We start from the raw sequence: 23,787 nt of genomic DNA on the forward strand, positions 1-23,787 counted from the left end.
ACGCTTTCCCATGTCCCAAAAATGTGTGTTTGCAGACTTCAGATGTTTTTTGTAGAATGGGTTGGGTAACCATTCCAAAAGTGACAATATCATCCTGTGTTAATATCCCAGTATTTTCTGTGTAAACACTGCAGTTTCCTTAAGTGAATCTTTGCCTAGCATGTCTGTCTCTGGGATAAATTACATCAGCTGCAATATCATAACTGTAGTTTGAATTTCTCCTCCCTTTCTTGCCATAAGCATTATGAAATTTTAAACTTGTAGAATATAAGAAGGTTGAATATTAACTTGGCCAATAATTACAACCATTAAAACAAGGAAATTCAAAAGCTGCAACTGTACAATACTATGGAGTGAAGGTATCCAGAAACTGTGCAAATGGGATTCTTCTACCCATTTGTTTTTAATATTCTTTGAAGTATAAATCAATGCACTGCTCTTACCTTATCCTTCCCGTTTGAGCATTAGTACAGAAGCATGAATATGCACCCCAGCACGACAGCAGGTTCTGTTTTTAAGTGCCAGCATTGTTAACTGGCTCATTACTGAATGCTATACTGGGTATGCTCAGCAAATACGTACCCAGCCAGTGTGACAGAAGGTAAGCTGCCTGTCCTGATGTGTCACTTACTGGAATTGGCAACTTATAGACAAGAATTGGAGCAAGGAGGATGAGCAGACTCCAGATCTGCTATTCAAAAATTGAATGAAGAAAGCGGTCCTTTCAGTAAGTGAATATATAATTCTTTATCTGAGCAGGTAAGACAGGTCTCTCAGTGAATACCTTTTTGTGACCTAGCACACCCCTGTGTGCCAAATCGTATTCATTCAAATAAAAAAAAAATCAACCCATAAAGAAACCACAAAACCCCCAAACCAACAAAAAAAACACAGACACAAAAAAAAGAGACAAGGCAGTTGTCTGCACATGAAGGGGCCAGATCTCCAAGGGGCGATATCGAAAAAATGAGATCGCTTCCGAAGTTTAAGCTTAAAGGACTAGAGAATAGTGTGCTTTAGCTTGTGGAGCTCATTGTTGTCAGCACCTGCTTTCTACAGTGGCAAGACTAAAAGAGACCTGAACGTTTCCACAAGCTCTGGAAAACGCATTACGTGACTGTCCCCCTTCTAACCTCTTGGAATACTTGCTGCAGGCTTTGTCGAAGATGCAAAAGAAGATCAGGACAATTTCAGTGCAGAACAGCTTAATAGAAACATATTACCCTGTTTCAGCATTCCCATTAAATATTTTTGATAGTAGCATTCTGTGTTAGATACATGTCAGGTAAAATTGACACTACTCCATGTAATAGGGTAGAAATTGGGTTGCTTTTTATCTTTTCTAAATACAGTCTTGTATTAAGGCACTTAATAGGTGCAGTGTTATAAAAATATCCCCTTCCCATGAAAATAAGATTAACTATTTTAGTTCATGTTTCTTTAATAAGGCAGTTCATTTGCGTGCTGCTGTCTGTCCTCATGCTACAGAGCAACCCCAAGAGCTGTCATTACTGATCAGTGTCCCTGAGCCCTGCAGCCAAGTGCTTTGATAACCCATCATGCTGGCACAGTGGAAATAGTGTCCTTCAGACTCAGATCAATATTTGTATCAATTATGTGTCTGCAGCTGATTAGAGTGAACAGAAACATGATCTACACCACTGAAATTGAGACTGTTTTCGAGATTTTTCTGTCCCTTCTTGGTTGATCTAAAACAGCGTTCTTCAAAATGTCTTTGTGTTTTATTTCCTTTATGCAGCATGGGGTGTTTAATTTTTTTCATTTGGTAGCTGTTGAGACTGAACATAGTACCCTTCTTGTTTCAGATTACATTCTGTTGAGACTTCAGCACTGGTTTAGTATCACTTACTGATTATCAGATGCTATAAAAAAGGGTCAAGTCACTGCAGATTACTGGTGTTAAATACTGCTGTGAACAGGCTCGTTCCAGTAGTATTTGTGGATCATTCTTTCATACCAGTATTTTTTTATTCCACAGGGTAAGAAAATCCAGAGTAAACTCTTAAGCCTGAGGTACACTTAGCAGTACTGTGGCGTGGGTTTTGTCTGCGGGCAGACACGCATTTCCTAGGCTGCTCTGCTCTCAGCAGTCTCATAACTATACGATTAATGCACAATTTCTCTTCCTCTGTGGCTGAAGTTAGCTCGTAACTTGATATGCATAAGAGGCCACTTAAGAGGGAGGGGGAGAAGATGATGAACAGTAGAGCAAAGCTGCAGGGGCCACTGAGGGCTGAAGATAGGAAAGAGCTGAGCTAAGGTGAATTCTTATGCAAAGGAAGCAGGTGTTGCGAGGTGTGTAAAGGGCAGGCTGAAAACTCACCTGCTTTGATACTGCTTGGAAAACTGTCACATAGAATATATAATAACTGTGCTCCACCGGCCTCTCCTGCGTAGCAGCAATAGGTTGGGCTTCTTCCCTTTTCCCAAATGCCAGTTTTGACAAACTCTTTAGGACGAGAGGAAGCGGCCTCAAGCTGCGCCAGGGGAAGTTTAGGTTAGATATTAGGAAAAACTTCATCACAGAAAGACTTGTCAAGCACTGGAACAGGCTGCCCAGGGAAGTGGTTGAGTCTCCATCCCTGGAGGTATTTAAAGAACGGGTAGATGTGGTCCTCGAGGACATGGTATAGTGATGGACTTGGCAGTGTTAGGTTAACGGTTGGATTCGATGATCTTAAGGGTCTTTTCCAACCTTAACGATTCTATGATTCTTAGAAACTCCTTTACCTCTGAGATACCCACATGTCTGATAAATTCACTTGATACTGGCTGCTGGGTTCAGAGGTGTTGTGAGGGGGGTGACTGATGGATGAGTGGTTGGATAGATGATAAAATTATGTGGAATGTCTCCTTAAGAGAGGCAAAGAGTACATTAGTGTGACAACGGGAAGCTCTTATGCAGGGCAAAATATGCTCAGCGCCTGGCAACATTATTTAGTCCTTTCTTAGTTACCATTTATGCAGTTGAAGACACAGTGTGAATCAGATGAAGGTGTTTGAATCAAAAGTATCTAAACCTCCCCTTCTTGAGGAAACAGGTACACTATAAAGAATACCCTGACAAGATCCTCTTCCACTGTAGCATTGGAGCAACTCATGTAAAAATCCTTACCTTACCCTGATCAGGGTACTTACGTACAAGTGTCATTTCTGTTAGTATCAGAAGACAACAATTCATTTTGTCCTTACGCATAATTTTGACAAAGCTGATCAGGTTAGTTCTGTAGAATGGTAATTTTTGTACAAACGGCAGATGACGTTTTAGGGATTTTTTTTTTTTTTTTTTTTTTTTGGTACTGTGGCATTGGAACAGCTGAGTAACAGCTCTCTGGCCCCGTGCTGGTAGGTCTCATAAGGTAGGTCCACTGCAAACCATAAGCACATGGTTCTGTTGCCCACTTTACTTCAGGAGGTTCACCTGAGTTGAAGTATGTATGGGGAAAGTCTGGTTGATGTGATTTAGCTTTAGTCATACAAGGAATTCCAAGCCGACTTCAAAAAATTCAGTCAGCAATTCCTGACATTTCTAACAAAGAACTGTTCAGATCACGTTCTTAGGCACAGTTTTCTTTCATCTCCGGCAGGGCAGATTCCTAATGCAGATGAGGACATTTCGGACTGTAACATGTAATTGCAAGTTGAAGCACTAAATTCCTAGGTTGCTCATCTTGACCTGGTGATATTATAACCTTTTGCTTTTTCTAGGATTTTGCTTTGTGCAATAAAATATACTCTTGACTTAGCTTAGGTAACTAAATTTTTCCATAGTGAAGACAAAGCAAGAACAAAGTTTTTGACAGCCATTTTATTGCTTTAAGAGTAATATGCTTGTCTTAAGTACCATTGCTTTTGATTCATGACTAATTGTCTATAAGTGTGCATGTTGTCTATTTATATTCGCATTTAGTTAATGCTGTGTGGAGTCAAATTTGAACAAGTGTTGTCACCTTCCTTTAATATCCTTCTCATTTCTTCCATGATTGTTCATGGGTTTCTTTAAATGCTGTCTATCTGTAATATGTTTTGGAATTCAGGTTTACTTATAGAAAGAAGTATGAAAAGGGATGAGCCTCTGAGAAGTTACACTCTATTCCCCCTGTGTTTCAGCATTCTGTATGATTTTAAATGCAACAAAAAACCTCAGAAAGCAGAAGCAATGAAATGTCTTGGCAGGAAACCACAGAGGTTTGGGACTCTGAATTGCTGCTAGTGCCAGGTGTGCCAACGTAGGGAACGTTTTTGTATTCCTTGAAATAAAACCCTTATCAGTGGCATTTTTATATCATTGTTTTGGATCTGGCTATCCTCTGACATTAACTATTTGGGCAAAGGAGAATTCTGTAAGATACTATGTTGAATGCCAGTCGTGCAGTTCCTGTGAAGTCACGTAACTAACTTGTATTTTCTCAATCGCTGTCAAAAGTAATTCGGAGTCTGATGCTAACATTAAACATAAGAAAGGTAGAATCATTAGTTTTACATGGAATATATAAAATAGAAGAAAATACATTATGCATGTCTCCAGATTGCTTCCAAATCTTTTCTAGTTGTAACATCACAAAAGTATGTTTTCCATGAAAGTAATTTGTAAACTCTGGGGCGTAGGGTAGGATCGATCTTACTCGGGGTCTGCAGCACTCAACAGGTTTCACACTAGAAGCTCTGTGGTTCTACAATAAAACAAATACATGTATGTTCTGTTGTTAGCAATTGGTGTTAAATGCTGAGTATAATTACTTCAAATGTGAAGACGTGATAGGGTCAGCATTTTGTTCAGAAATTTGTGGGTTTGGTGTTAGGAGTTTGCTCCGTGTTTTGTGGAAGTCCAGCACAATAGTATTTGTGTGTGTCTACCTTATGTTTCCTAGATTTCTACCATTTGAAAAACTGAAGTTGTAGGGTTTTTTGGTTATCTATGCTTTGAATAATTCCAGTTAATGAATGTCAACAAACTTTTTTTTTTTTTTTTTTCCAGTCACCCAGCATGGGCACCCTGATGGGGGTGTATTTACCATGTATGCAGAATATCTTTGGGGTTATTCTCTTCCTTCGGCTGACTTGGATGGTAGGAATGGCTGGAGTTCTTCAGTCCTTCCTGATTGTATTACTTTGCTGCTGTTGTGTAAGTATATAGATAAAATAATGCATGTGACATAACCTCTGTGAAAGTATTGAGAAACTTGGAGGGGCTGCATTGTAGATGCATGTGTAAAGAAAAAACAGATTTATGCTAGACACTTCTGCTATGTTTGTAGCCATGTGATTTCTTTTTTTTTTTCCTTTTTTTTTCCTAGTATTTCTAAACTGGCAAACTGTAATAGTGTAGATAGAGTCTTAAAAATGGTGTTTGTTCAGCGAACAGCTGCTTTCTGTGCCTGTCGCAGGTCATGGCTGCCTGCTTTGCTGGACTAGCTTTTGTTGGAATTTCAGCTCTGCAGATGGAGGGACACCTGCATTCCTTTATCTTGTTTTGTCTGCAGACACCCGTTATTTGACCTGATAAAGCAGTGGTCATCTCTCAAGCAACAGCTTGATGATTAAATTCCTGCTGCCCTTGTTTTCTTTCAGATAATGACCTGTCAAGGCAGAATAAATAGAAATGTTGTATCCTATATGCAGTGGCAGCTTTGCTCTATCAAGAAATAAGTTATGTTTTAAAAAATGTTGTTGACACAATTGCTTCCTTTTCCTTGTTTTCCCCAGACTATGCTGACAACCATATCAATGAGTGCTATTGCCACAAATGGTGTTGTTCCAGGTAAGCGTAGTTAGCAAACTTCTTGTTTTGTGTGTTGGTTTGTGTTTTGGTTTGTGTTTGGTTTTTTTTGTTGTTTTTTTTTTTTTTTTAAAGGTTGCTATTAGCTGTTAACGAGGTTTTATTCTACAGAAATTTGCTTAAACCAGGATACAAAGCCTGGATTCATATCTAGTATTTTTTCTTAGTATCAGTTAGGCTAAAGATTAATTTATTTGGTTTTTAGTTACCCCTGTGCTCACAACAAGATACTTAAATTGAACCCCCCAAAAAGCAGAGACACAGTGTGTAATTTTGTTCCGTTCTTCTTGTGGATATTTTACAATTTATGACAATAAATAAATGATAATTTTACTCTCGTTTTCTTGTTTCATAGCTGGTGGCTCCTATTTCATGATATCCAGGTCATTAGGCCCAGAGTTTGGTGGAGCTGTAGGACTGTGCTTTTATTTGGGAACAACATTTGCAGGAGCAATGTATATCCTTGGTGCCATTGAGATTTTATTGGTGAGTAGTACTGGGGTAGTCCTGCTTTTAAGACAAATAGCATATAGAAAATACCTCAGTATTCTTGTCCCATATTCGTATATGCATTTACAGGTAGAGACAAGAAGGTCTCCAGTTTCTTGGTGTCCAGTTCTGTACCACTCAGTGCTTCCCTTTGGAAGTTGCACGCTTTATGGGTATCCAGAATAGAAGCTCTCCTGAAAATGCAGATGGAAGTATGACTTAATCAAAGACACATGCTCATCATTGATAAAGTTGTCTCAGTTGTACCACTGAAATAGAATGGGCCATTATCCCTTGACTTTTCCTATAAACTGAAGGTTCCTGGTGAAGAGAACGTTGGAAATTGGAACGTGATTTACATGTCTAATTATAGGTACAAGATCACTACAGTAATACAGACAGAGTTCTGTTCCTGTGTTCCTTCAGCTTGTTTTCTTCTTGTTTCAGACATATATTGTGCCACAAGCAGCAATTTTTCATCCATCCGGTGCCCATGATGCATCCAGTGCTATGCTAAACAACATGCGGGTGTATGGAACTGTATTCCTCATCCTAATGGCAGTGGTGGTCTTTGTAGGCGTGAAATATGTTAACAAGTTTGCTTCCCTCTTCTTGGCCTGCGTAGTAATATCCATACTGTCCATTTATGCTGGAGCTATCAAGTCCATCTTTGATCCACCTGAATTTCCGTGAGTAACGTTTCTGGATGGGGGTATAGCTTTGCCTACAGGTTTGGAAGGTGGGGTTCAATGGAAGTTACTTAAAATTTGAGCCTAATACATTGTCAAAGCTATCTTTTTTGTGAATTACTTCAGATTTTTTTAGCTGTATATAGTAACAGTGATAGTCTTCCGCACGCAGAGCTTGTGAAGTAGAAGCTTCTTAGGCTACAATGAAAGCATTATTACATTCTTTAACTGTTCTCGGTAGATTGAAGTCTTGTGGTAAGTATACAGATTGATGGATGCTGACATTTCTCTGCTTCCTGCAAAGACAATCTAGTACCTTAGCCTACGGCTGTTGAGTTAAATTTTAGCAAGAATTTTGCTGGGTTATTTATGGCAGTTAGTAGGAAGCAGTTTGGCAGGTCCATTTTCCCCAGGCCAGACAGACATGATGTGCTGCCTTCGTGGTTGGAAACTGTGGTGGTGTGATGCAGCTGCTTGCTGAGAAATAGGCCATCTCTTAGGAATGTGGGAGGTGTGATGGTGGGGCCATGATGAGGCTCCAGCGGATTTTCCCCTTGGTCTGAAAGCAGACTAGTCTGCCGTATGAGTAGCCCTGCTCTGAACACAGCATGTGCTCCTTGGCATGTTGGCAGTTAGACATGTAATATGGTTTCTTAAACTCAGAGCTGGAGCAGCAATAATGTGGATACATGTGTTTTACCAGAAAGGCAAACAGTATTTCCTGATACTGCTGACAAGAGATGAATGGAATGGAAATAGAGGAGTTGAGTCTGCATAATTATTCACATCTTAAAATGTTGTGACCATAACTAAGTACTTGCAACCCTCAAGTGCTCCCTTTAGATATTTAGGGCCCAGTGATTATAATGTTTTACAACAGTGGCAGGTTTACAGCAGTAAAAATAAAACGATGTCTCTACCTCCCCCTCATTATCTCTCGGATTGTTCTTGAATGTTCTCCCTATCTATCTTCCTTGGGCTGTATTCATTTTTCTTTTGTTCAACGAACTAGATATCGTATTTATTTTTAATTCTGGAGGGGAAGGCTTCTCTGAAGTTACAGTTCACAGGCCTGCAAACCCTACGAAAATGGCCCTGTCTCTTCCATTTTCCTGGCTTTAGTGATTGATAAGACCTGTGAAACAATTAAACTTCTTAAAATGGAAGAAACTTTTTTTTTTTTTTTCCTGCGGGTGTTTTCTGGCACTGGGAAGAGAAGCTGAATGAACATTCAGTGGCAGCAAACTGTTATGTTATATCACCATGTCTTGTGGAACCATTTTTGGAGAAGCGGATTAAAAATTTTCAGTGCTGGAATAAACTATATCTGTGGTTAGGTGAAACACAACAGGCACCGGGGGATTTTAGCAATTATGCATAGTATCTTCTGACAAGAACCTTTGCTTATTGTGATTGAAATGTATGTTCCTAATTCTGAAGCTAAAATGGCAGGGTTCATTTGAGTGCTGCTATACAGAAACTAGGATAATGCGATTCCAAATATCTTTAGATATTCTAACTACCTAGTAATTTGAATGCTAGTATTCTTTAGATCTCGTCCACTCCAGTAGTTCTGTTTAACTGAATAAAAAAAGTGGCCTAATCTTTCCCTTTCATTGTTTAAGGTAAATTTAACAAATTCAGTAAATCACTCTGATGTAGCTTTTTATACCTCTCCCAGAATTGTTGGAAAAGTAGCTTTATACTTCTGACCCTTAAAGGAAACAGATACATGGTCTTTGTCCTGCTGCCACCATCTTTTTGGAGCTGAGAAATGATGCAGCGGACTAGAGCCACTTGGAAGTTTCCGTGATATGAAAGAAGAATTATGGGGAAGGGCGGATTTCATTTTCCCGGTACCGTATAATAACACTGGTTTTCATGTTTCCCCTCCAGGATTTGCATGTTGGGCAACAGGACTTTGTCAAGAGATCAGTTTGATGTTTGTGCCAAAACCATAGTTAAGGATAACATTACTGTGGCCTCTAAGCTTTGGGAGCTCTTCTGCCACAGTACAAACTTAACCACCGAGAACTGTGATGAATATTTCGTAATGAACAATGTCTCTGAGATAGCAGGAATTCCAGGAGCTGCTAGTGGCATTTTAAAAGGTATGATAGAATTTTTTTTTTCCCTTAAAGAGAAGGCATGCTGGGCAGTTGAAATGGGTTGAACTGTTCCCTGCTGGTTAAGAAAGAGGGACTGAAGAAATGTAATTAGAATGAAGAAAATTATCTTCAATAAAGAAAACCGAGTCTTATAATCTTTAAAAAGAGTAGATGGCACTTTTGTCCTGATATAGTACTTGTCTGCTGTAAAATTGATCAAATTTGCCTTTTACATCTCATAATTTCAGCAGAAAGTCAGCTATAATAATGAGCTATACTAACATGAGTAAGTTGTAGAAATTTTTCAGAACCCTGTGTACCTATGACTCTCTCCATTTTAGACAGGTTAAGATTATGTCCTGAAAGATAAGAATACCTGTATAAAAACAGCGTACCTCCTCCTTTGCCCACTCCTGAATATAATATCATTGAAAAGTGTTCGTTATTGAAATGAACTCCAGAGGACAGTTGCTTTGTGCAGGCGCCGAGTGCCTAAGGTTCCCGTTTTCACAGAAACCAGTAGTTTAGTTTCTAAAATGGACTTAGCATTTGTTAGTGAAATTTCAAATGCCAACCATATAATCCTGTAATTCTTCCACTGTCTAAAGAAAGCAAGCTGGTCAATATTGGTGCTTTGGATTCCCTGAGCTATTATGTGTGGGTATGGTCGTTCATTAAAAATACTCAGTGTATTCATTGGGGTTAAAATAGGTATAAAGTTAAAAGAATGTTACATTTAGTAATATTAAAGGATAAAAAGTGCTTAGACTTCTGTAGGCTATTCATACGTATTTATTGGTTTTGTTACAGATGCCCTTGAAAGCATGCAATATAAATTTTCTTTCATGTAACTTGTATATGTCTTAATTTGTGTTGATCACCAAATTGCATGAATTGCATTTGTAATCTTCAGTTGTAGACCCATTATTAATGAGAACAGGTTTGAACTGAAACATGCTTTTCTTTTCTGTGGTGTGATAACAACATTGAAGATAACTTATGGAGCAATTATTTGGAGAAAGGAGAGATACTGGAGAAAGCACATCACCCATCTGTCGATGTAGCAGGCCAGAAGAACAGCCTTCATCTCTATGTGCTTTCAGATATAGCTACTTCATTCATGGTGCTGGTTGGCATCTTCTTCCCTTCAGTGACTGGTGAGAAGACTGGGACATAGAGGGCATCCTGGGTCTCTGAGCTTTCTTCTCTCCCTTGATCTTACACCCAAAATGTATTTTCAGGTATCATGGCTGGTTCAAACAGATCAGGGGACCTCAAAGATGCACAGAAATCCATTCCTGTTGGAACAATTCTTGCTATTGTCACCACATCACTAGTTTGTATCCTTTTAAAATTAGTAGAGTTCTGGCACTTTGTAAGTGACTCAGATGAATGACTGTGTATGTGATTCGTGGAACTGCTTTCAGGTGACTAAATTATCAGTGTGAGTATGATTGATCAGTGGAAAAAAACCCTCAAACAGTCCTTGAGCTGAAAGCATCAGAATTATTATCCTGTTTTCCATCCTCCTTTTTGTGTTGGGTTTTTTGTTTTGTTCTTTTGCATTTCCTTTGCTTTTCTTTGCTATGCAATGTCTGTAGCTTTTCAGGCTGGTGGAATACAGCTTTATATTTTTTAGGATGCAGTGGAACATTAAGATGAGGGAAGGCTTTAAATGGCAGAGCTCATAAATCTCAGTTTCTTAAAAAAAAAAAAAAAAAGGCCATTTAGCTTGAGTGATGGTTCTGTTTAATATCTTTATCAACAATCTGGACAAGGGGATCAAGTGCACCCTCAGTAAATTTGCAGATGACACCAAGTTGTGAGGGAGTGTTGATCTGCTGGAGGGTAGGAAAGCCCTGCAGAGGGAACTGGACAGGCTGGATCAATGGGCCAAGGCCAACTGTATGAGGTTCAACAAGGCTCAGTGCCAGGTCCTGCACTTCGGTCACAACAACCCCATGCAACACTACAGGCTTGGGGAAGAGTGGCTGGAGAGCTGCCTGGCTGAAAAGGACCTGGGGGTGCTCGTCTACAGCCGGCTGAACATGAGCCAGCAGTGTGCCCAGGTGGCCAAGAAGGCCAATAGCATCTTGGCTTGTATCAGAAATAATGTGGCTAGCAGGACTAGGGAAGTGATCGTCCCCCTCTACTCGGCACTGGTGAGGCTGCACCTTGAATACTGTGTTCAGTTTGGGCCCCTCACTACAAGAAGGACATCGAGGTGCTGGAGTGTGTCCAGAGAAGGGCAATGAAGCTGGTGAAGGGTCTAGAGAACAAGTCTTAGGAGGAGCAGCTGTTGTTTAGCCTGGAGGAGCTGGGGTTGTTTAGCCTGGAGAAGAGGAGGCTGAGGGGAGACCTTATTGCTCTCTACAGTTACCTGAAAGGAGGTTGTGGCAAGGTGGGGGTCTGTCTCTTCTCCCTAGTAACAAGCGATAGGACGAGAGGAAATGGCCTCAAGTTGCGGCACGGGAGGTTTAGGTTGGATATTAGGAAAAACTTCATCACAGAAAGACTTGTCAGCCATTGGAACAGGCTGCCCAGGGAAGTAGTTGAGTCCCCATCCCTGGAGGTATTTAGAAGATGGGTAGATGTGGTGCTTAGGGACGTGGTTTAGTGGTGGACTTGGCAGTGCTAGGTTAACGGTTGGATTCAATGATCTTAAAGGTCTTTTCCAGCCTAAACGATTCAATGATTCCATATGCTTTCTTGAACATTTTAGGGCAAGATAAACTGGAGTTAGAAATTAGACTGGATGTTCCCCAAGTGGGTTTTTTTTGGGGGGGTGGGGGGGGGGGAGGTGAGAGAGGGGGAAGGTTCATGTGTAGAATCAGCTGCTCACTGGTACCGATGGATTTATGTATTTATTTTGAAGTCAGTGAAGCAAGATCATTTTACATCAGCTTACAGGGCTGTATTTTTTTCTTTTTTTTTCCCCTTGATTTTTAACACAGTCATCTGATTTAATGCTATTCCATGATTATTAGACACATCCCCAACTGGCATTCGTGGAAGTGTTACAAACATGGTGCTCAGCAGTGAGCTCCACATAGCTGTGAATGACTCGTCGTTTCCCGCCTGTTTCCACTGAGACTGAAGTACTTAATTTGCAGAACATGAGAATGTTCCTCATACCAGATTTCTAGGTGCTGAGTGTGTGTTCAGAGGAACAGCCTTTTGTCCCAGTTGAAGTTGCTGGGTTTTGTATGTAATTCATCTCTTCAGGGCTTAGGACCACAGGAGCTTTGCTTAGGAAAGACTGTCTTAATCTCTTCTCTTCTGCTAAAGAAGAGATGAAGCCAAGGTCTTTCAGCTTCAGCTAGCTTTTGGTGTCCTAAACTACAATTTATCAACATAGGAGATTGAAAAAAAAAAGAAAAGACAGAAGGCAAATAATATGAGCAAAGACTGCAAAACTTCTTTGTAAGAGCTTTCTGAATAAATCCCACCCAAAAGGGCAGCTGGCTGAGATGGTGACTCTCCTGGAAATTCTGCTGTTTCGAACCTGTTTTTTGCCAAACCTTGCCAAGCTGTAAATCAGGATCCCAGCTCACTTGTCCCAGCTTCTTAGGAGTGCTAAGTAACTTTTCCAGATGTTACTTTGGGAACTGACCCTGTACCAAGAAGTCTGCGTTGCCTGTGAACGTAATAAACATTAGAAAGGTCACAGATGTAACCCCTAGCTCTAGTGTTAAAATATTTACAGCTCAAAACTTATTTTGTGGTGGTAACTTTATACCTAGATATTTATACGCCACCCAGTGGAAGGCTTACATCATAATTTTTAGGAGTGATCAATATTTCCCCTTTTATCACTCTCTGCATTTTACAATTGCCTTTTGGGGTAGAGGGTAGAGTTTAGGACTTAACCATTCCTGTAAACTTAAATCACAAGATCAAAAACTTTACTGGAATGCCAGATCCAAAAAACCTGAAGTATTTGTACTCCCCAATGCAGTAGTAGTATGGTTTAATAACAAACCCAATATTCAAAGACTTATTGGCGATGTGAATGCCATCAGAGACCACAAAATGAGAAAGTGTGAGGTAATGGTTTGCTATATGTTCAAAATAACTTCAAAGGAAATAATTTTATATGTAAACATCAATTTAATCTGCTACTATAGAACAGAAACTAATATTAAAATATCTTTGTTTTCTCTCTCCTTCTCTTGTGTCTGAAGATATCTCCTTTATTGTCACATTTGAAACTATCTTCTTTAAAAATTGAAACTTAGAATAATAACTTTGTCACTTTAGTATTAGAAGGTATATATGAGCAGTGAGACATTAATTTACTCACCAGCTTTACCACATACTTACAGAGATGCTGCAGTGCAAATGCCGTAGGACAGAGGCACATGTTGAACTTCCCACAATACTTTCTATGGTTGTTTTCATCTGCTATGTCTAAATAAATCCTGCTTCCTTAGCACACTCTGTACTCAAGACTTCAGTTGTGTATTATTATTTGGAGCCTGCATAGAAGGTGTCGTCCTGAGAGATAAGTAAGTTTTAGTGCTTTAATGCTCTCCTTTCTTTTTCTTTCTTGCAGGGAAGTGTGTTCTTTCCCATCTCGTGCCCCCTCCCCCCCCTTTTTTTTTGGCTTTTCCTTCTGGGTGCCTTTTAAACCATATTTGTATGTAAATTGTAAATAATGTTTTGAGAATCTTCTTGTATTCGACTTGATACAGATTTTCCATCCTATGTCTTAATTCCTCCCCACCCTCAGCTCCGCCCCACCCCAAACCTATTTTGTCTTGTATCGACGTACCCTTTTCAGTTTCCAGGGGTACTCGTTCAAAGATCAGATCCCTAATAGTAAACTATAAATTCTATTCTTTTTTTTCTCTTCCCTAGAGAAGCGAGATACGAAACAACTAAAATTCTCCCCCCCTTTTTTTTTTCCTTCCTCTTTTCCTTCTCCAGATGAACCTTAATTTTTTGCCTCATTCATTGTCTGCTTTTTGTTAATTGCTGAGTTTGGCAAAATTACTCTTTGCAAACTGTTTTCAGCTTCATTGCCATATGAGGTACTGCTACTGATTTTTGTAAAAGTACTGGTGACGTCAATAGTGTATGCCAAATAGCTGAAATGATTCCAGCCTACAGTATCTTAGCAAATAGCTCACAAAGTTGCTCTAATCTTCCTTGTGCTTGCTGACCACGGTCCCCTCAGTCAGCGACCAGTATAATGTACATTCCCTGACCTATGCCAAAGCAAAATCTTACAGGACAGGCAGGTAGCACTGATATATGTTGTATTACTCATAGTGGTATTCATAGGAAGAAGTATTTCCTCGTAGCATTTGTGATGATTTTCTTGCATAGAAACCAAATTAAGAAATGCAACCAGACATCTGTAACTGGACAAAGTTTGGTATTTGGTTATCTCCGCCCTTGGATCATTATTTGTCAAACATTTCTGTCTGTAAACCCATTAACAGTGTTCCCAGTGCTAGAGTCTACAAGTACTTTTTCTGACAACTTCCCTCATGTTGATGGACTCTTTCCAGTGGACAAGCAATGAAGTGCTCGTGAATATAATTGTCTGAGAAAAAAACCCACAAACAAACCAAACCAACCAACAAACCCCCAAAGTCTTCTGTAGGGATGTCTGATACTGGATTATATTGGGTGTTTTAAACATTAAACTTATTGTTTTGTTAAGAACTGCATCTTTCTTGGTGAAAGTGGAAAATAATGTTGTGATAATAATGTAAGAGTTTTATGATATATAATCAAAAGAAAGTTTTCAAATTGTTGAAATCAGGCTGCAGACACTTCCTATCTGTGTGTCAAAAGTAACTCAGCTTGTTTGCTACTTCCTACATTTCCTAATCAAGAAAATATGTAATATTTAATAATATTTAAATGACATCTTAAAACTGACCCAAAAAACCAAACGTGAGTGTCAGAGTACTCCTTTGAATGTCTGGCTGTTCCTCTCTACAGGTATGGCGATGCAGTGAACAAGAACTTAGTGGTGGGCACCCTTTCGTGGCCCTCACCATGGGTCATTGTGATAGGATCCTTCTTCTCTACCTGCGGAGCAGGTTTACAGAGCCTTACCGGAGCCCCCCGGCTGTTGCAGGCGATAGCAAAGGACAACATCATTCCTTTCCTCTGGGTTTGTACATCTTTTAAAAAAAACAAAGCAAAACAAAAGGCATTCTGTACATAGTAACTAACCAGCTATTTGACTTTATGCTCTTGGAAATCAGATTTGTTTTCCCTAATTTGCTCAGTATTGAAGTGAAGGTCAATATTTTTTTATTTTAATGCTTTGTTTACTTTTGTTAAAAACTAGGAATAATCTTAAAGGAGTTTGAATAGACATATATGGTAATTTCATGAAGAAGTCTAACATCTAATTCAGTGAAGCACAGAAAGCCATTAGAATAATTTGACTCCTTGCTCTAGAGAAAAAAGTATGTAGGAAAATTACTGTTGTTTTTTAAAATGTAATTCTTTATTTTTTTCCTTCATTATCACCTTATGAAATACTTGGAAGATATGCTTAATGTTTCTGTTTCTTCAGATTTTTGGTCATGGAAAAGCGAATGGTGAACCGACATGGGCTCTTCTGTTAACAGCATTAATTGCTGAGCTGGGAATCCTTATTGCTTCACTTGACATGGTGGCCCCAATTCTCTCAATGTAAGAAACAGGGTGGTTGCTATTTAAGGAAAAGAAAAAGCAGGGGCAGAGGGAGAGTGATACTCTTAAGTTTTGCTAATTTGATTGTCCTTCAGAACCATGTATTAAACCAGTAAAGCAAATAACTGGAGCACGAGTTCCACTCTTATTATTTCTATGAATTCTCTGATTTTGGGCTCTACATGTAAATCTACTTGTTTCTCCTCTGAAGTATTCTGTGAATAAATATGTTTTTAGTATAGCTGGATTGTTATTTTCTTTGGGAAAGTGTTATTTTTGTCACAGAACAAAGATAGTGATGATGTTGTGGATAGATCTAACGAGATCCAGTTAAACTGTTGTAACTACTTCATACTGATGGTTCAGGCTAATAAAAATCAGAGGGATAGTCACACGTGACTGTAAATCAGTCATGATTATAATATGTGCCAGAATCTATAAATGCGTGTGCTAAAAGGTTTTGTACTTTTTTTGCTTCTGCAGGTTTTTCCTGATGTGTTACCTCTTTGTTAATCTAGCATGTGCGGTACAAACACTTCTTAGAACTCCAAACTGGCGGCCCCGATTTAAATACTATCACTGGTAAGCAAAAGGCCAGCATGCTAAATGCCCAGTTTGTAAACTACAGTGCAGGTTTTAGAAGAACTCTCTCCCTGAGGGTTTTCGGCATCTTTTATTTCCCTAGATATCAGTTCTAGACAAGAGTACGTTGATGTAATATAGTGGACCAGACCCAGATATTTAATAGCATGAGAGTTTCATTCCAACAACAGGTTACTAAAACTGTTCAGGACTGAGGAGATTCACTGGAAGCTTCACTTTCACTGCCAGTTCAGAATAGACAATTTAAAGAAAAAAGAGCAAGAGAATAATTGACTTGTTTTTAATCTTTTCTACCCCACTGCTCACTAATATCTTTGCTTTTCATTTCAGGGCCCTCTCATTTTTAGGCATGAGTATTTGCCTGGCACTGATGTTCATCTCATCTTGGTATTATGCTTTGGTAGCTATGCTTATTGCAGGCATGATTTACAAGTACATTGAATACCAAGGGTAAGTATTAACTAGATAGAAAAGGGTAGGAAGGAGATGGGGTCTATTTTTTATGAATTATCAGTAGCCTTCACATTTGGAGAAGGAACTGTCCAGAGATATGACTTAGAGGGCTTCCCTTATTAGTTCATTTTTTTCATTGTTTTACTGTGTCAGTGCTAAAGAAAAGCCCCTGAAGTGCTTTGTTGTTAAGCCTCTAAAGGTGTTTGGTGAAACTTAAGAGTCACAGGAAGCAGAAACCCTAGCTGGGATCTACCCTTCTGCTGTCTATCACACACAATTACTTCAGGCCCCGAACACCTGAAGGCAGCCATGTTATTCCAATTTCCCTGGTGCAAAGGTCTGTCTAGAGCGGTCCTTGAAAAGCTGAATCTGCAGGTTAGGTTGCCCGAGATTGTTATATCTGATGGAGTCAGGCTGTAGTATGGCTGCATAACTTAATTTTAACCAATCAGGTATTGAAATACCTGTTTATGCTTGGGACACATTCTCTGTAGTGGAGTGTTGATTACAAATTAAACGCAGAATGTGTTGTGCTACCACAGTGTTGTAGTATACGTTTGACTGAAACATTTGCATTTCTCTCGTGTGATAAGTGGTATCACAGACATACATGTACAAATGATAAATGTACATGCGATGCGTGCTATGTATCACATAATTAAACTCATTATAAGGTAATGATTTCTCTATAGCATGACTGTAAGTGTGCAATTAAACCATATGTTGGCTGAATTGTGTGTTCTTCACAGTGCGGAGAAGGAATGGGGTGATGGTATCCGAGGTCTTTCACTCAGCGCAGCAAGATATGCCTTACTCAGACTGGAGGAGGGCCCTCCACACACAAAAAACTGGAGGTACTAATTTTAGACTAATAAGATGCACTGTCATGATTATCACTTAAGGAATTAAGCTGAACTCCAAACAAGATGGTTTTGGTCTGTGTGAATGAATTTAAATGCCCAGAATATTAAAAAAAAGAAAGTGTTGAGTCTGAGGTAAGCTGCCCTGTCACTGCCCAAGCCCTACTGCGTGGGCCCTGTACGAGCCCAGCTTTTGTGTCCTTTGGATCTTTAATCAACCTCTGAATTGGTGAATTCAGAAGTAGAACTTGGGGAAATGGTGGAGGTCTCAGAGTACAGAGGTCCAGAGGCCCGTGGTAATTTGCACTGGGGACACAAAGAAGTGAATGCTATCATTCTAGGATTAAAAACTGGAACAGTGGCCAACATTTCTCCCTCTGGCTTTATGTGTTGAAGACAGATAAAGTGGGCAAGAACCCTCCTCTCAGTTACGCATTGCACAACTTTAGGCTCTGAAGAAGAGGACTAGGAATCTACATAAATCTCTTTATACTTGCTCAACCATAGCTTAAGAGAGAAAATAATTTAATTGATGTGTAGCAATCCCTTAAGGCACAGAAGGCAGGTGGGATCTGTGTTTAGGTGAAAATAGTCATGTTTCCCAACTGTTTGGCACAAGTATCCAGAGAGATCTGGAAGGACAGCCTTGCAGTATGAACACAGTGTGTGCTCTAATAGTACTTAAAAGAACCTTGAAAATCAACTGCGTAAAAAAGACACTAATGCAAGCCTCTTAAGCTAAGTACATGAATGGGTTTTATGACTGTCAAAACAATGTAGCAGCAGAATTCCCTCAATGCTTCAAAGCTGCTTTGAATCAAGAGAAATAAAACATTAATTAAAACCCTTCTAATGCGTCAGATACAGAAAGAATGTACTGTTTCAGAGTAAACATTCAAGCACAATTAAAGTGATGAGGGGGTAGTTTTTTTAGAATTGTTTTTGATAAAGCCTTAGTAAAAAATACATTCCCTTTTTTATTTTCTCCAGGCCTCAGTTGCTGGTGCTTCTGAAACTTGATGAAGATTTGCATGTAAAATACCCTAGATTGTTAACATTTGCATCTCAGCTGAAAGCTGGCAAAGGTTTGACTATCATAGGATCAGTGATCCAAGGGAATTTCTTGGAAACTTATGGAGAAGCCCAGGCTGCTGAACAGGTTAGTGTCTTAAACAAATTCCTAAAGTAAAAAGGGGTGAGGGGGTAGATAACTTAACTTAAAAGCTTCATAATCATACATGGAAAGAAGCGTATCAGTAAGGCTTCCATGAAATACAGGACTAGTTGAGTAGTACTACAGCTGTTCAGTAAAGGGCTTGCAGACATGATTCAGCTGCCAGTTCTGGCTTTGGGAATATAATAAGATCAATGCTTGCGACTCATGTAAACAGCCTTACTGCATGAAACTGTCTTCGTTTATAAAAAGTTATTACTATGGAAGTTTATGTATGCTGATTAATGGAGGGAAGAGGACTATTTATTTTTCTGAACACACATTTCAATAACTGTCAGTTATTACAAGCTTAGTGAATGTGCTCTGTCTCTTTCAGTGTGGTGATAAATTGATTACAAAAAGCGTTGAAGGATGGTCCTGAAAATTTGTTAATAAATCATTTCATCTTCCTCACTGTATAAACATGACACCATAGCCCTGTTTGTATAGTAACTGCACATTGCTGTTTTCCTCCCCAGAGGCTTTTTATGCAGGAAAACTGTTCTAAAGGGAAAACTAATTCATAGGCCTATGTGTTGACCAAGTTTGTTTAGTTTTTAAACAAATAAAGGGTATGTTGGTTTTGATAGGTGTGGGGGTTTGGTGCTCATATTTGTAAATTGAATGTAATAACACAGCGTGTTACATAGAAATCTGAATGAAGTTAATTCACTTTGGGTTTAAAAAGGTGAGTGTTTCAGGATTAGAAAATGGAAAGTGAGATAGTAATACAGATATTGCTAGCTACTACTCTGAATAAGAGATTATAGCACAAACAAAAAACCCCTTTTCTTAATCTGTTAGTGTGTTTTAAACAAGTATTATTCGCAATTAGTGGGTATTTTCTCTTCTGTTTTATTAAGGAAAGCAGATGAGCAGAACTTTGCTTTGAAATGTGTTTTACGTGTGGATGTATGAACCAGGGATTTACATTGTAATCACACGATAGAGAAATACTTGGTTCCTCTTGGTTGTGAGGTTTTTCCTTGTCTGTCTTGCAGACTATTAAGAATATGATGGACATTGAGAAGGTGAAAGGATTTTGTCAAGTAGTTGTAGCCAATAAAGTTCGAGAAGGAATTGCCCACTTGATCCAGTCCTGTGGACTAGGTGGCATGAAACATAATACTGTGGTTTTGGGATGGCCGTATGGCTGGAGACAAAGTGAAGATCCAAGGTCATGGAAGACATTTATAGGTGAGCTTTAAAGGTTCTGTGTGATCAAACGTTGTGAACAGAGATGTTTATTACACATATGATACACACAGGGGATTTTAACAGAATCCTTGTGAAATTAGTTTTTGGTTTTAGTCTGTTTTTTCTAGTATTGATTGTGAAGTAGATAATTTCTCACAAAACTGCTCTATGTTTGAAATATGACTTCTTGTAGGTAAAAGACCTATGGAAGGTCTTCAAAGATTAATCTAGCAGCTAAAATTCATCTGTCTAATGAATGCTTAAAAAATTATGGACTTGAGAGGTACTGTTTTTATGGCAAACCATGATTTGTTTCCTACATAATCTTTGTCCTTTCACTGGTCCTAACCTACCCATCTCTCTCCACTACTGGAGCTAACACTCTCCTTGCCTATATCCCTCTCCTTCCCCTATGGTCCAGTTACTTAACGCAGTCAAATTAGAACAGAGCAGATGCTTTCTCCTCATACTTTGCTTTGAAGATTGCTGCTTTTGTTTCAAACGTGAAATAGGGCTTGTGTTCCTGTAAGTTTGCTTTATCCTAGCTTTGTCCTTTGGTCCAACCTGTCTATACAAGCCTTGCTGTACATACTTTTCTTCATGTAAGTGATGACTTTTATGGTTTGCTGACATTTGCTCAGTGAGTAACTTTTTTTTTTCTTTAAACCATAGATCACTCTGGCAGAATTGGAAGTAACTGTCTGTTCTTCCCCTTTTGGGCAGGTACTGTTCGCTGCACAACTGCAGCTCATCTCGCGCTGCTGGTTCCCAAAAATGTGTCTTTCTACCCCAGCAACCATGAGCGTTACAATGAAGGCAACATTGACGTGTGGTGGATTGTGCATGATGGAGGCATGTTGATGTTGCTTCCTTTTCTTCTCAAACAGCACAAAGTAAGGAGCTAGCCAAAGAACGTTTGTCAGCCAACTACTTCTGTGTGCATTACTTTAAAGAAACGAGGTCCACTAGTGGAGCTTGTATTGATAAACAAGAGTGGATATATTGCTAAGTTTCTGGTTTGTAGGGCAAAATGTTATTGGTTCAAATACTGAGAGTTTGCGTTCCCTCACCAGGTTTGGAGAAAATGCAAAATGAGAATTTTTACTGTAGCTCAGATGGATGATAACAGCATCCAGATGAAGAAGGACTTGGCTACTTTCCTCTATCAACTCCGAATAGAGGCAGAGGTAGAAGTGGTAGAAATGGTAAGGGATTTGAGCCTGTTTTTCACTTTGTGATGCAAATGGTGGTATGTGGTTATAACTTGATTACAAGCACAGTATTTGTTTCTTATTTCTGCAGCACAATAGTGATATCTCAGCATATACTTATGAGAGAACTCTTATGATGGAGCAGAGATCTCAGATGCTGAGGCAAATGAGGCTGACAAAAACAGAGAGGGAAAGGGAGGTATGTAATTTGTGGTTGATTTGCTATGGGCTGCTGAGGTGGATGACACAAAGTGTGCCTTCCTGGTAGTGTTTTATATAGCTGCTGCTTATATTTAACTCCTGTGTTCTAAAGATGCAAGGAAATACTTCTAGTGTAGCTTTTTTGTTTCCCAAAATTGCATGTAGTCATTGAACAGCCTGCCTGTACTTGCAAAACCATGCTAGAAATTATTTGTTTCGGGGGAAAATGATGGCAGTGTATACAAATGTATACAATGTATTCTACAGTGTGTGTTCCCCTTTGTGATGTAAATGCTAGGCGATGACTTGAGGATGTAAGTCTCATCCCTTTCTTGACCTTGTTTTTGCTTTATATGGGATGTCTGGGGTTTGTCCCAATTCATAGCATATCCTGTTTTCCTACTGAAGATTTCATTCCCGTTTGGACTGTTAGGACACATAGCTATGAAGGGTGCAAATGATCTCATTTTTCTGCATGTGTTTGTCCAACTTCTTTTTGTTGTCATTTCTGAGTCAGGCTTGTCCATTGTTTCAGACCGTGTCATGATGTGGGATAGCCTGTCTTTTTTTCTTGTATAGATACAGGCCTCTGTTAGACCAAATTCTGCACAGCTTACACCCATCAAAACCGTTTAAAGTCAGTTTGGTATGTAGGATTATTGGCTAGGGCAGATGCTTGGTATCAGAGCTGTCCTAAATGCTAAATTGACTGTACAAAATGAAGGATACAATGGAACAAAAAGTTTTTCATTGCTTCAACAAAAGCAGAGAATGTAAAATAAAGTCTCCCGAGTTCACCGTGTCATTCATGTGCCCTCTAGGCTCAGCTGGTAAAGGACAGACATTCAATAGCACGTCTGGAGAGCCTCTACTCAGATGAAGAAGATGAGGGGGACCCAGTTCCTGAGAACATCCAGATGACCTGGACAAAAGAGAAATGTGACGCTGAGAAGCGGAACCGAGGCACTGCTGTGGGAAGCTTTAGAGATCTCATCAGCATTAAGCCGTGAGTCTTGTCAGAGTCAACAGCTTGCACCTCCTGAAACTCTGGATGTGCTGTGCTTTTATCTTTTGTCTCCTAATCCTTGGTTTAGACTTGTGCAATAAACATTGAGACCTGACTACTGAAAAGACAGCAGTTAGCCTCCTGAGAAATCTCTAACCAATTAAATGTGGCACACATCCCTCGATATTTTACTAGGTATAGTCAAATTCTAAGTTGGAGCTGTTAAATCCTATTATAACTTTCCTCCTGTCTCCCAAATACCTCAACAGAACACAGTTAAAAACCAGACTGATAATTTCACTAATCTAATGAGTAGTGGGGATGTTTCATGCAGCAAGGAAGCAGCTGTGGAGATGGTGATGAATGACTGTGAATAGAACACGTGTGTGATAAAACTCTCTTAAGACAGACTTGCTGTTGAAGGAGCACTGACACATACCAGCAGCGTTAGTATTACCATGCGTGTGCCCCTTGAATAGCTACAAGTAAAGCTCTGTTTGTGGCTTTGTATAAAAACGTGTGAATCTCCTGTGACCTCTTTGATGTACTACATCTTACACGAAGAGTTCACTCAGTCAGCTTTGCATACTTGGCAAGTTCCAGATTTTTCTTCCTAATAAATCGGCGAGAATTCAAATCTGGTTTAGGATGAATCATACGTAGTTTATGTACTGTAGACATTCTGCTGAATTTGGTGTTAACTACCTGTACTTTTTCCTCTTCCATGCTTTCAGAGAGTGGGAAAACTTGTAAGTTTGTTATTTAACTTAGAAGTACCTTAAGATGGTTGAGAGGGAAGACTTCATCTTCTCAACTAAAAGCAGGAAAACTATATGTAATTATGGAAGAAAAGAAAAGGAGTTAGAGTTGAGCAGTCTTAGCAAAGTTTTTAAAGGGAGCAGGATTAGCCACTTACACTAAGTATCATTCTAAATAGCACGTAATAAACTACAAGAGTTGTCCTAACAAGAACTAAGTCAGGATAGAAAACAATTACAAGTCTGAACCTATTTTCTTAAGCAGAGTATGACACAAGAAGTGGGAAACATCCCTTGTTTAGAGAAGCTCTTGTTCCACAACACTGCTATAATGTTATTTCTGGCAGTTTCTGGACACTAAACAAACCCTTTCTTACAGCCTACACCTTCAGATCACTGGGGAGATGCCAATTTTAAATGTCACTTCAGAGAATACCAAACCTTTAGTTTTCCATTGCTTTTCCAAAACTATACGTAGTTAACAACAGTATATTGTTTCTGGCGCTGGTTTCTGCCTCGCTTCCTGTAGACGTACAGGA

The 23,787-nt window shown here is 39.3% G+C and overlaps 1 protein-coding gene across 11 annotated transcripts in view; it reads left to right on the plus strand.

The window, feature by feature from the left end:
• The window catches only part of SLC12A4 (solute carrier family 12 member 4), a 64,262-nt gene that overhangs the window by 34,758 nt on the left and 5,717 nt on the right, over positions 1-23,787 (plus strand). For all 11 annotated transcript variants that reach the window (XR_015700308.1, XR_015700307.1, XR_015700306.1 and 8 more), the window contains 19 exons: positions 5,000-5,146; positions 5,728-5,782; positions 6,156-6,286; positions 6,737-6,978; positions 8,875-9,089; positions 10,079-10,243; positions 10,328-10,426; positions 13,537-13,594; positions 15,042-15,216; positions 15,628-15,746; positions 16,230-16,328; positions 16,680-16,799; positions 17,552-17,656; positions 18,653-18,821; positions 19,877-20,072; positions 20,796-20,965; positions 21,146-21,277; positions 21,375-21,482; positions 22,306-22,490. Coding sequence is in view for 6 of the 11 variants with exons in the window: in XM_087738634.1 (XP_087594760.1) it covers positions 5,000-5,146; positions 5,728-5,782; positions 6,156-6,286; positions 6,737-6,978; positions 8,875-9,089; positions 10,079-10,243; positions 10,328-10,426; positions 13,537-13,594; positions 15,042-15,216; positions 15,628-15,746; positions 16,230-16,328; positions 16,680-16,799; positions 17,552-17,656; positions 18,653-18,821; positions 19,877-20,072; positions 20,796-20,965; positions 21,146-21,277; positions 21,375-21,482; positions 22,306-22,490 (2,690 nt within the window). In the remaining 5 variants the exon portion in view is untranslated. The remainder of the gene's footprint in view (positions 1-4,999; positions 5,147-5,727; positions 5,783-6,155; positions 6,287-6,736; positions 6,979-8,874; positions 9,090-10,078; positions 10,244-10,327; positions 10,427-13,536; positions 13,595-15,041; positions 15,217-15,627; positions 15,747-16,229; positions 16,329-16,679; positions 16,800-17,551; positions 17,657-18,652; positions 18,822-19,876; positions 20,073-20,795; positions 20,966-21,145; positions 21,278-21,374; positions 21,483-22,305; positions 22,491-23,787) is intronic.

Source organism: Nipponia nippon, unplaced genomic scaffold (assembly GCF_047370975.1).
Source record: "Nipponia nippon isolate SJK-2023a ecotype South Korea unplaced genomic scaffold, ASM4737097v1 scaffold_7, whole genome shotgun sequence".
In the NCBI taxonomy this organism is placed as follows: Eukaryota; Metazoa; Chordata; class Aves; order Pelecaniformes; family Threskiornithidae; genus Nipponia; species Nipponia nippon.